This window comes from Molothrus aeneus, chromosome 12, assembly GCF_037042795.1.
Source record: "Molothrus aeneus isolate 106 chromosome 12, BPBGC_Maene_1.0, whole genome shotgun sequence".
Lineage (NCBI taxonomy): Eukaryota > Metazoa > Chordata > Aves > Passeriformes > Icteridae > Molothrus > Molothrus aeneus.
In genome coordinates this window covers 20,749,285-20,761,296 of record NC_089657.1, presented here as the reverse complement: position 1 = coordinate 20,761,296, position 12,012 = coordinate 20,749,285, and the positions used below count along the sequence as shown (strand labels likewise).

General features: G+C 53.7%; 1 protein-coding gene across 1 annotated transcript; it reads right to left on the bottom strand.

Annotated features, from left to right (window-relative positions):
- Positions 1 to 8,185: 8,185 nt before the first annotated feature.
- On the bottom strand, positions 8,186 to 11,306 carry BARX1 (BARX homeobox 1). The gene is made up of 4 exons (XM_066558383.1): positions 11,102 to 11,306; positions 8,986 to 9,271; positions 8,771 to 8,855; positions 8,186 to 8,350 (listed from the first exon to the last, which is right to left on the bottom strand). The coding sequence occupies exons 1-4, from the start codon at positions 11,304 to 11,306 to the stop codon at positions 8,186 to 8,188; spliced, it is 741 nt and encodes a 246-aa protein (XP_066414480.1).
- Positions 11,307 to 12,012: the final 706 nt, after the last annotated feature.

The window sequence follows — 12,012 nt, the reverse complement described above, 5'->3', positions numbered from 1 at the left end:
TTTTCTCCAGCCCTCTTGTCTCTTTAGGAAACCAGGTCGTGGAAGTGTTCAGGATTAAAGTACCATTCATTCCTGGGAGGAGAAGTTGCATCACCCAGGTACAGCAGCTCTATTTATAAAAATCTCTGACCCTGAAAATTGTGCTTGGCCTTGGAGCTTTCACCAGCATTGAACACAGGAACAGAATGTGTATTGGGGAGAATTTGTGGACACTAAGGACACACTGACTATGAATACCAACAGTAAAAATATCATCAGGAAAAAACACACCTGGAAATTGTGAGATCTGTAAACGTAAGCTCAAAGAAGAGGATTTTTGTAGAGTGCATCTATCCAAGCCTAAGAAAGCATGGTGGGGTTTTTAATGTTAATAGGGCAGAAAACTCAAATGTATACCACAGTCTTTGACCCAGTTTTGGGGGCTGCCAGTTCTGGGCTCCCTGCTTATAAAGGCAGTGTTTTCTTATCCAATCCAAACATAACTCTTCCAGATTCAGGCAGGGATAACACCTTCTCTGGGGTTTGTCTCATCTAGGAGAAGACACTGTGAGGGACTGTAGAGAATCAAAAAATTTAGATACAAAGGAATACCTTTTTCTGCTAATTTTTTCCAATATCCAACAGATCACATCTCAATATGGTCACAGAAAGGTCTGTCAGGATGTCAGTTGCTCTTATAAATCCCTTCCTAAAAGAAACAAGAATGGCAACAGCATCAGGGAGACAGGCAAGAGATGATAACAGAAATCTGTGGAAGTTTTGCCATCCAGATATTTCCTGGTGCAGCAAGAGGAGCAAAACTATCTGGAAATTCTGTGTTTCAAGGCAGCTTCCAGATGCCATTCCAGCCTCTGGAGCACATTGCCCAGCATCCTTGCCAAGCTTTCCAAACCTCAGCAAACTACATCCCTTTGGAGCCAAGTACTCCTTCCTGAGTCCTGATCACACTGAACCCATTTGCATGCTGAAAACACAAAATTCTGCTAAAATGATGTTTTCTGAAAATGATTGTGAATGCCTTACCTTCCACCCAGAGAAGGAGCTCTTTGGGGCCTCAGGAGGAGATCTGGACTTGCAGGAGTCACCCCTGAGCTGTGAGCTCTGCACAGCAGGCTCCTCCTGCTGCCTGTGCATGCTGCCCCTGCCACCTGGGAATGAAAGGGTTAAATACACTCTGCTGCTTCCTTTCCACCCAGGAGCCAGGGAAAGCTGCAGTGAGAGCTGCAGAGCACTAATGTGTGTATTTATCTAAAGCTTCTGATGTTCTCTGCGTTTTCTTGAAGGGGTTTAGTTTAGGATTTTTTTTCAAGCTGGGCTGTATTTTTCCCTTTAAATCAATAAGAGTTAAATCCAGCTGGCTTAGCTGCAATTTGCACACAGGTAATTGTAAAGCACTCACACCTACAAGCCTGTGCCCTTGCAGCATTACATGCACCACAGCTTAGCTGAAATCTGCAAATATTCATTGAAATTCAGAGGCAAATTCAGCCATATTTGCAGCTGCTTCACAGGCACTTTCTGCAAATATTTGAACACTTGTACTTTACTGGTACAAATCCTGGTGAATAAGGAATTTTCGTTTCAAATAAGCGCTGGGCTAAACGTGCTCTGTTCTGTTTTACACCATGGTCTGTACACCAACACTTGCCTGGTGAGACACGCCAGGAAACAAGCAGCACTCTGTGACTTCTAAAATTAACAGTATGAAATCTGAATACGAAATATTTACACACTCATTAACGTGGAAAGTTCACAGCACACCACAGAATTCAAAAAAAAACCCTGTGGGACCCTTTAAACCTTACCTATGGCAGCACTAAGCCTCAAAGAGCTGGAATGAGAGGAGGCTCTGAGTATCTGCAAGGACTGGCACAGACATCCAGCATTTTGCACAGTCTGAACAGGCTCTGTGAGAATTTCTGTTTAATAAATGGGAATATTCAGCAACCCAGCTCTCACTTTCCCAAAAAGGAGAAGAGGACAAGACACAGAGATGATTAGTTTCTTTAAATATCTAGTAAAGGTTATTTTGACTCAGACAAGATGTTATTCACTTCCATATTTCAGCAAATTATACAATAAAGAGATAATATAATTTGAAAATATTTGGGATTTATATTCTTTGTCTTTAATCTTTAGTAAACACCTTAGAAAATGTTTCTAGCAGCAATAACAGTGTGGGATCTCTCTAAAACCTTGTCAAGCAGCAGAGAAGGAAAAAGCCTGTTAGCTCAAAATGAAGAGCCAGCTTCTCCCTCAGAGAGCTCACTGTGGTGAAAAGGTGCATTTTGGAAGCACCTTCCTTGCCAGCCAAAGTCAGACTTGTCCTTTGCTGACATCTCCTGCCATATGTAGATTTTTACCCAGAACTCTTCCCTGACAAAACAGTCATTCTTCACAAAGTAAAAGCTTCAGAGCTGGAGAAGATAGTTCATAATAAATTAATCTAATCCACATTAAAATGCTGTAATTGATGTAAAATAGCCCAGTGTAGTTTTTGAGGCTCTCCTCTCCCAGTTATTGCAGTCCTGTGTCTCCAGACAGACGTCAGAGCTCCCAGGACATGCAGTTTTCTCTTGCACATCTGCCTGTCCTGCCCTGGGCTCTGTTTACCCTTAGTTTGCTGCCTCCTGGCAGGATGTGCTGAGGCTGGGGAAGGTGCTCAGGCAGCTCCCAGCTGGGCACTCATGGGACATCAGCTCAGGAACAATTGCCATAAATTCATGGGGTTTGTGTCATTTTCACTGCAACTCATGCCTGAGGAACTGTGGAGTGGGAAAGAGCTGGGCTGTGGTGCTGCAAGCACATCTGAACTTGAGCTCTGCCATGAGCTCTTCAAGGTAACCCAAGGGTTTCCTCCTCCAGGGGTATTCTTCCTTTAAATAAAACCCACTGACTTCAGCATCTTCAGAGAGCGAGTGTGCTCTGCCCAGTGCTCTCTGAACTGCACCTCTGAGAGGAAAACCATTTCAAGAAAGTGGAATCTTCTCATTCCACTAATACTCAAACTTCAGGCACAAGTCTGTCCCTTACTCATTGGCCTTGTGTCCCATTCCAATTTCGGAAAGTTCCCACGTTCCCATCCTAAAAAGAAACACTTTCTCAAAACACCACAAGCTCATTTTGTGGTTGGTTAATATAGGTGCAGAATAAACAATGGACTGGGGACCCTGCAGAGGAAGAGTCCATGTTGTACATAATCATGCTTTAATGGACTCTGTTTGTAAACAGATGAGTCCATACACAACCAGGACTTTTCCATCCACGCAGAGCTGGGGGTAAGGGATGTATTTTAAAGTCTGCCATGAAAACTGCTGCCTGCTGACCCAGTGGTCACCACCAGCCTCATTAAAGGGAACCATCCCTGTCCCCAAGCTTTCCTTCTGGCACTTCTCCTGCAGATTTCATGGCAAAGCTCAGCCAAGCAGACATAACAGCGTGGAGAGCTGTGTTAGCATGGATAATGCAAACTTGCCCTGAGCTTTATTTACACATTGCTGGGCCAAATTTCAGGGAATTGGGAGTTTAGCATTTGGATTTTATCTACTCTACATCTCAGCTGAAACAACCAAATCTAATGAGTGTGCAATGACCTCAACCCAACATGAGGCTTAAGACAAACATCTAATAACAGGACATCGCATGTTAGTTAATGAACTTTAGAGAATTTGATTGAACTCAGTAGGTCATCTCAACCTCTGCATTCGGTTCCTTTTGGACCAAAACGGTGAGGAAAAGTCCCAGACAGATGTTAATTTTTTCACCCCAAGTCCAAGAAGGCCTGGCCCACCCCAGCCCCGGCTCAGCACTCTGATATGGTGCTGGGTGATGTCTATTAGGAGTACAGGGGGGGTGCAGGTTCCAGCATCCCTCCCTCCTCTCCATGCCCCACAAAATCTCTCTGCACTCCTTCCCTTATAACCCCACAATATCCCTTGATATTCCCCCACCCCCCCACAGTCTCACACACGTTCTTGCATCCTCCCACATCTTGCTCCATGTTCCCTACAACCCCTCCAGCCCTCATATCTCCCTTCCCACCCTTCCATCCTCCCTGCATCCCCCTCCAGCCTCCTCAGCCCCAGCCCCACATCCCCCCCACACCCCTGCATGCTGCATCCCCTCCACATCGTTCAATGTCACCCCCTCCCCATACCCCTGTATCCTTCCACAGCACCTGCATCCCTACTCCTCCATCATCCCACACCCCCCACACCCCTCACAGCCCCCATATTTCCTCTTGAATCACATCCCCCTCCATTCCCCATCAAACCTCCCCATCCTATTGAACTCCCCCATCCACATCCCCTCTCCATCCCCTCTGCACTTCCCACCCCCTGGAGGGGAAAAGGCAGCATCAACTCTGTGCTTTTGGGGTTTTTTGTGAGAAGAGCCCACAAAGCATTGCTCTAGGATGAATTTTTTCTTCCAGAAGGGCAGAGCAGACCTCCCTTGCCTGCAGGTGTGGGGCAGGGAGTCAGGACAAGGCCACCGCCCCTGCGGCCCCCCAGCCCCGTCCTGGCAGAGCAAGAGCTGCCTCTGAATAAACACCCGTGGCATTCATCTTCAAACCCCCTGGCTCCGTGCAGCTATATTTAAATTGACATTGATGAAAAAGCAGAACTTTTCTCAGGTTTCTTTGAGATGCTTCATAAAAAGGGAATTTAGGATGTTTGAAATGGAAACTCGCCTTAAAAGGATTTTTGTTAAGAAAACCATCAAAATGTTTGCTGATTACCTGTGACCCGAGTAGCAGTCAAACATGGAAGGACCCACTTTTCCAGCCTTCAATCCACACCCTTCTACTTTGTTTGCAGAGAAAACACATGCTGTTCTACCTATACAGGTGTAATTAAAATGTGGAGTTTCCCAGTGTGGACGCATTTCTCCCCGAATGAATGTGCATGGTAATACAGCTTATTTACACACAGACAGAGAACAACCATCAGGTGTATTAGCTACAAATATCATTTACTGGCTCCAGAATTACACAGCAGTGGCAAATCATCCTCATAGCTTTTCCAGCAGCTCTGGGGTGCTGCCGAGTGAGATCATTCCCACAGGCAGAGCAGGGCTCTGAGGAGAAGCTGCAGCACGGAACGAAATCATCCAGACCTTCCCCGGGGCTCCTGCGGGCTGAGCAGCTCTGCGGGAATCGCCCATCGCAGCCCTGCAGCGCCACACGGGCTCGTCACAGCTGGGAAAGGTAATTAGAAAGTGAAATGGTTATGCGGCACTGTCCAAAATTATCCATCAGCACGAAACCTGTGTGCAGGTGAGGCCTGCTGTGATTTCCTTGTGGTCACTCATGGGCCAGCGAGGTTTATCGGTGCTGGTCAGGGGGAGCCCCAGCCCTGCTTTTAAGTGCACTGGGGTATTATCGAGCACGTTTGGAAGGGCTGTCACTGACGGCTGGTGGCATTTATCCTCGCTTTTCAAACAGAATCAGAGAATCTCGGGATGGCTTGGGCTAGAAGGGACATCAGAGATGCTGTCATTCCACCCCTGCTGTGGGCAGGGCCCCCATCCCTCTGGGCGCCCCTCTCTGCTGGCTCCCAGCTGCTGCCACTCCGGCCTGCCCAGCAAGCAGCCGACCTGGAGAACCTGCGGGAAATTAAATTTTGACAGAAAGTAATACATAAAATCGTTAAAAACAATCGGAATATGTGTGTGTGACTGTACGTATATATACATATTACAAGAAAACACAAACCAACCAATGAAGAAATCCCATTAGTCAGGTATATTGTCCGATAATGCTAACAGGCTTCTTCCGTGCCTGAGAGGACTCTGTGTTTCGTTAGCGCCGCCGAGGGTGCGAGAGGGCTCCTCAGCCGGCTCGCACCCTCTCGGGGCTGTAACCGGCTCCTCCCGAAGCAGAAATGTGTCATTAAAGCCGCGACCGAAGCGTTGCTGGGCAGGGGCTCGGCGGGAGCCGCTCAGCCGGGGATGCCGCGGGGATGCCACCGGCAGCGCACCCGAGCGCTCCGTGCCCGGGCGGGACCCGCAGCTGCGCCGCGGGGAGGCCCCGCACGGGCCCAGCTCCAGGCGGTGCGTGCGGGGCTCTCGGGCATCTGCCGGGGCGACAGAAGGTCCGCCCGAGCCCCCTCGGAGATTTTCCTGCCGCAGCACAACCACAAGAAAGTTTTACCTCCGTGTCCTGCCCCGGGACCGCCGTGCGCGGACAGAGCGGCCGGACCCCGCCCGGCCCCGGCTCGGCAGAAACGCAGCTTCACCAAAGCATCCCCAACCCTCTCTCGGCTGTCTACGAGGGAAAAACACAAATAAAAAAAAAAAAACAACAACTTACTCTATTTAATGATTCGTGCGCTGAAAAAAAACCATCACTCTATGATCTGAGAAAATACAATCGCTTGCTCAGCTGTGAAAAGAAAATATTAACATTCTCTAGCGACGGCGCTAGCACCGAGCGAAGCCCGGCTGTTCCAGCCCTGTGTGTGACACCGGTGACGAACACAGCCTGTCGTCCTGTTAATTTAGCTTAATGCGCCAGGCAATTTCTCTTTTAATTAAAACCGGGTGCTGCTCCCGTGCGCACTGAAAGCACCAGAAACAGCAGCCAGAGGTGACAGGGAAGTGACAAAGCCACACGCCCAGCGTGCCCTGACCGCGCCGAAGGGTCCCGCAAACCCCGGCTCTGCCAGCCCCGCCGCCGCTTTCCCTCTTCCCAGCACCCGTCCTCATCCTCAGGTTAAAAAAAAAACCACTTCCAATCAATTGCTTGGTTAAATATCTAAGTCATTTCAGTGTAAGAATACGAGGTTGTTTCCTGTTTACCCAGCACTGGCCGTGTCCTCCACCGCTCATCCCGGGGGCTGATTTAACCCGGGCTGGATCCGGGGCACCTCCCGAGCCGGGCCGTGATGGGCAGAGGGGCCGGAGCCGTGGAGAGAGAAACGAGGAAAACTGGGAATGACCGGCAGGAGTCCAGCGCAGATTCACCTCGAGGGCTCCTCCGACGGCGATGCGGGGCCATCTGGGGTTAAAGCCCGGCCATGCTGTCCCTGCGCTCCGCTCCCACCGGGCCGCGCTCTCCGCGCCCTGAGCACGGGCAGGAACCTCCCGGAGCCGCTGCCCCGGACAGGGCTCCCGCACCGCCGGCCCTGAGCGCGCTCCGCCGGGGCAGGGAGGCAGAGACCAACCCCGAGCCGAGAGCGCTAATTACCGTCGTTAAATACCGCCGTTAATTGGGAGGCGGCCCCGCAGCAGCGGCTCAGCCCGGGGCTATCCCGCCGCTCCCCGGCCCTCGTTCTTCCCTGGGCTGCTGCTTTTTTCTCTTATTTTCTTTTCTTTTTTTCTTAGCAGAATAGCAGTAATTGCATGTCTCGGTGGATGCTCTGTAATTTAACATCCCAACGGAAAACGTGGAGAAGAGACTCGGAGAAAACAAGCAAAAAAATAAAACAAAATTTAAAATACCCCACCCGAACAACAAACGCCACGATTTCGTACTAGGATTTTTGCTGCTACATCGCAGCAGCAATGAAGAGTTTTTTTAAAAAGTACCGTTCAGGATGCGCAGTGCAGAACTTAATTAACCTTCTGTCACCAACTAACGTATGTTTAAAATCCGAAAGCATCCGAATTTGACCAAGGGAAGACCGAGGGTCTGGCCTCTCCCGGCCACGGGCAGCCGAACCGTCGCGAAAAACGACGGGAGAATCCTCCCGCTACCACTGCGCTTTGCACTTTCTCTGTAGCTCTGCCTGGAACTTGGTTTTGAATACCTAATCTGCCTCCGTGGGGGGGAAAAAAAAAAAAAAAAACCAACAACAAAACAAAACAAAAATTTTTTTAAAAATCAACCCCAAAGCATTACGCTACTCAGATCAATAGTTCATAAAATACTTTATTGAAATAAAGTAAATATCTTCGCATTAATAAAACTGATCATAAAATGCAGTTTTCGAATAACTAGGGGCACCACAGGGTTTTAGACAGCGAGTAGATGTGGATGGTGGGATCCAGTGTCCTGCTGGCCCCTCGGGCCGTGGCCAGCCCAGCGGCCGTGGCGCAGCGCGGCGCTCCGCGGGCGCGGAGAGGGGCGGCGGGCCGGGGGAGGCCGGCGTGCGGCCAAAGCGTCCAAACGTCCCGAGGCCGAAGGCAGCCGCAGCCACTGTCTGAGCTGCCCTCCATCCTCTCCGGCCGGCGGGGCGGGCCCCCCTCACTCCTCCTGGCTGACCTCGGCCGGCGAGCCCAGGCTCTCGGGCGGCTTCTCGGCGTCCCGGGCGCGCTCCTGCTCCGAGAGCTGCTCGCTGCTGGGGATCGAGTTCTTCTTCGGGCGGCCCTTGGGCTTGGTGGGGGACTCCAGGCCGCCCCCCTGCAACACCTGCGAGGCGAGGAGGGGGCGGAGGAAGGAGACACCCCGGCAAAGCCGAGCTGCCGTCGGCCCGCGGCGCAGCAGCCCCTCTCTCTCTCTCTCTCTCTCTCTCGCCCGCCCGCCGGCGGGAAGCGGCCGGTGCGGGTCCGCTCGGGCTGCCCCGGGGGCCGAGCGGAACAACGGGAGGGCTCGGACAGGACGGGCAGGGACGGCCGGCCGGAGCCCAGGAGATGCTGGACCGGGGGCACGGTGTTAAAGACCAGGGGCATGTTATTATTACCGTAATCGTCATCGTTACTATTATAATTAACCTTAACGTTATCGTTAAATGTGCCAGGGCCGAGATGCAGAAGGACGAAGCCCGCAGGGCAGGGCTCGAACGCGGACACGGCGCGCCCAGGGGAAGGACTGTTAATAAGGGGCACTTACTATTTTCTTCCATTTCATGCGCCTGTTCTGGTACCAGGTTTTCACCTGGAGCTGGCTGAGCCCCAGCGATTCGGCCAGGTCTATTCTGCGGGCGAGAGAAAGAGGAGGTCAGGCCGGCAGCTTCCGTCTCGGAGGGCAGCTTCCCGACTTTTTCAAGCAAAATCAGCCCCGTCCCGTGGCGTCGCGCCCCGGGTCCGAGGTCGGCCGTCGCCTACCTGTCGGGCGTGGAGAGGTATTTCTGCTTCTCGAAGCGCTTCTCCAGCCCCATGAGCTGCAGCTCGGTGAAGACGGTGCGGCTGCGGCGGCCCTTCTTGGCCTTGCCCGGCTCCGGCGGGCCCGGCTCCAGCTTCCCGCGGAGGTGCAGCTCCAGCGGGAGATGCGGCGAGGCGGAGCCGCCCTGCAGCCCCGAGCCGGCGGCCAGCAGCGCCGAGCCCAGCCCCGAGCAGCCCAGGGGAGCCAGCGGGAACTTAAACACGGCGGCCGGCTCCGCCTTCAGCACCGCTGCGGGAGAGAGCTGCGGTCAGCGGCGGGCAGGGACCGCGGGGCTGCCCGGGGAGCAGCCCCTGCAAGGAAACCCGGGCCCTTCCCCTCCATCCTCGGCACCGCCGCGGGCCCTGAGCCCCCCGGCCCCGCCGCCTCCACCGTACAGAGACACGTTTTACCCTTCGACCAGCACATGCCAATCACGGAGTTACTTGGGGGTTACAAGTGAAATTAAACCAACCCAAAAGCGATCCCCTCTATGTCACCCAACAGCTGCCGGACCCGGCTGAACTCGGCCACCCGCGGGGCGGGCACGGTCCCAGGATTCCCTTCCTAGGAGTTTTCAGTAAATTTTCGACCTGATAATTTCTATCCCACTCCGTGAAGAGCAGCCTATGAAGGGGCGCCCGGGAAGAGGACAGCGAGCCATCCCCGAGAATGCTGCTCCAGCGGGCTGGGGCCGCCGCTCGGCCGGCTCGATTCAATTCTCCCCGATCCGGCCCGGCTCTGCTCGGCTCGAATCGCTCGCCCGGCTCGGCCCGGCCCAACTGGGTCCCTCCCGACGTCTCCGCTCCGCTCCCGGACCTGAGGGTGGGCTGGGGGCTGCGGTCCCTCTCGGCCCGGCCTCTCCACAGCGACACACGAGCGAGCTCGGCGCCGGAGAAAGGGCTTTAGGGGAGTCTCTGCGGGGTCTTCTCCTCGGCCTGCCTGAAATCGCCTCCCTTCCTACAGGACCCGATCCCGCTCCCACCTATCCCAGCGGAACTGAGCCTGAGGGGTGTAAAGAACCTTTCATCTGATCCGCTACTCCGAGCAGTTCTGAACAGTTCATCCTGAAAATAATACAAATTTCTAGATATTCTAACGCATGCTGTTCCCTTGCTCAGGGGTTTGACGCTTTCCGCTTTTTCTCTTAAACGCAGAAAATGAGATTGGGATACTCCTTTTCAGTTCAGGTCAATGGATCAAGAGCTAAGGCTCTGCAGTTGAAGATGGCTTGCGAAGTGAAAGCTTTCGCCATCATCCGTTTAAATATCGGCCTTTAAAATATATTAGGTAATAGCCTTCAAAATGCATTAAATACTACCGTCAAAAAAAAAAAAAAAAGAAACACCCCCCCCAAAAAAAGAAAAAAAACTCCCCTAAACAATAAACCCAATAACAATTATAAAACCCCCAAACCAATTTGAATATGTTAATAAACTGCATTTGTCCTGGATTCCATATCTGACTGGACAGAGAATGCGGGCACCCCTTTTAAAATAAAACCCCAAACATGTATTATAATATGGACAATAATGTTATGCCTTCCATCTGCTATATTATTATTATATAAACATAGCATATATTTATATACTATATATAATATCTCTGTATTTTATATAATTTTTTTTGTTTACACATAAGTCGGGTTTCCAACTAAATCTGTGACCGCAGGGCCTCTTGCCGCCCCTCGCAGCCAAGCGCAGACCCCGCTGCTCGGCTCCAGCAATTCTCACCTCATCCAAAAACACAAGGGAAAACCCCAAAACAAAACTATCGACAACAACCTTCTTCCCTGCAATCCAAACGCCATCCTGTGCAGACGCGGCCGGAGCCGCAGGGCCGCTTTCTTCGCTTTTAGGCCCCAAACTCCCGGCTGCTCCCGGCTGGAGCGCCCAGGCACGGCGGGAGCCGGCGGGGATGCGCACGACCGGCAGAGCCCTCAGCAACTTTTGTAGGCAGAATTCCTAAGTTTTTCTCCGAGGAACCCGACTCCCAAAGGCGCTGGAGACCACCGGCGGGCGATGCCTCCCCGCCTGCCGCCCCCAGCCGCCCCCCAGCCGCGGGGAGCCCCCCGGGACGTACCGAGGTGGTTGTGGTAGGGCCGGGCGGAGAGCAGCGCCTGAACCCCGAACTTGAGCAGCTCCCCGGCCGGCGCGGCCCCCTTGGCGTCCGGGGGGTCGGTGAGGATCTCCTCGATCATGAAGCTGCGGTAGCGGTGGGAGCGGTGGTCGGGGAAGGCTTCGGCCGGGAAGTAGCGCGCGGCGCCCAATTCCAGCGGGTGCTGCATCCTCGCCGCCCCCGGGGCGCGGGGGGACCCCCGGCCGCCGGGGCCGCTCTAGCGCAGCCCCCCGGCCGGCAGCCGGGCAGCGGGGGCTCTGCCCATCGCCCCGCCGCCCCCTCCCCTGGCCCTGCGCGGCGGCCCGGAGCCGTCCCCGCCGCCTGCACACGGGGCGCGGCACCGGGCAGCGTCTGTCTCTCCGCCCCGGGACAGCAGCGGCGGCCTATTATACGGCCGGGCCCGGCGGGGCCGTCAGCGCGGCGGGGGAGGGCGCGGGAGGGGCTGCGGAGGAAGGAAGGGGCCGGGGCGGGCGAATACCTGCGGCGGGGGTTACAGCCCAGCATTTGATCCCCCGCCATATAAAGCAAATTACCCGTTCTGCTCGCTGCGGGAGAGCAGACACCCAAACAACCGCTGGCCCCCTCGAAGCCCCGGCCCCGGCTCCGCTCCCAGTCCCGGCCTAATTCTTATGACCATCCCTGTCCCTGTCCCCGGCTCCAGCCCCATCCCCGTCGCCATATCCATATCCATATCCATATCCATATCCATATCCATATCCATATCCATATCCATATCCATATCCATATCCATATCCATACCCATATCCATATCCATCGCCATCCCCGTTCCCGTCCCCACACCAATCTTCCGTCCCTTTCCCATTCCCGTCCCAGCCTTCGTCCCCCTCCCCATCCCTTCCCCTGACGGGCCAACC

Excerpts from the sequence above, each read along its gene's own strand:
- BARX1 (XM_066558383.1), bottom strand. The coding sequence starts at position 11,306 with ATGCAGCACCCGCTGGAATTGGGCGCCGCGCGCTACTTCCCGGCCGAA. Across the intron at positions 9,272-11,101 it reads GCCCTACCACAACCACCTCG|CGGTGCTGAAGGCGGAGCCG; the intron begins GTACGTCCCGGG and ends TCTCTCCCGCAG. Across the intron at positions 8,856-8,985 it reads TACCTCTCCACGCCCGACAG|AATAGACCTGGCCGAATCGC; the intron begins GTAGGCGACGGC and ends TCTCGCCCGCAG.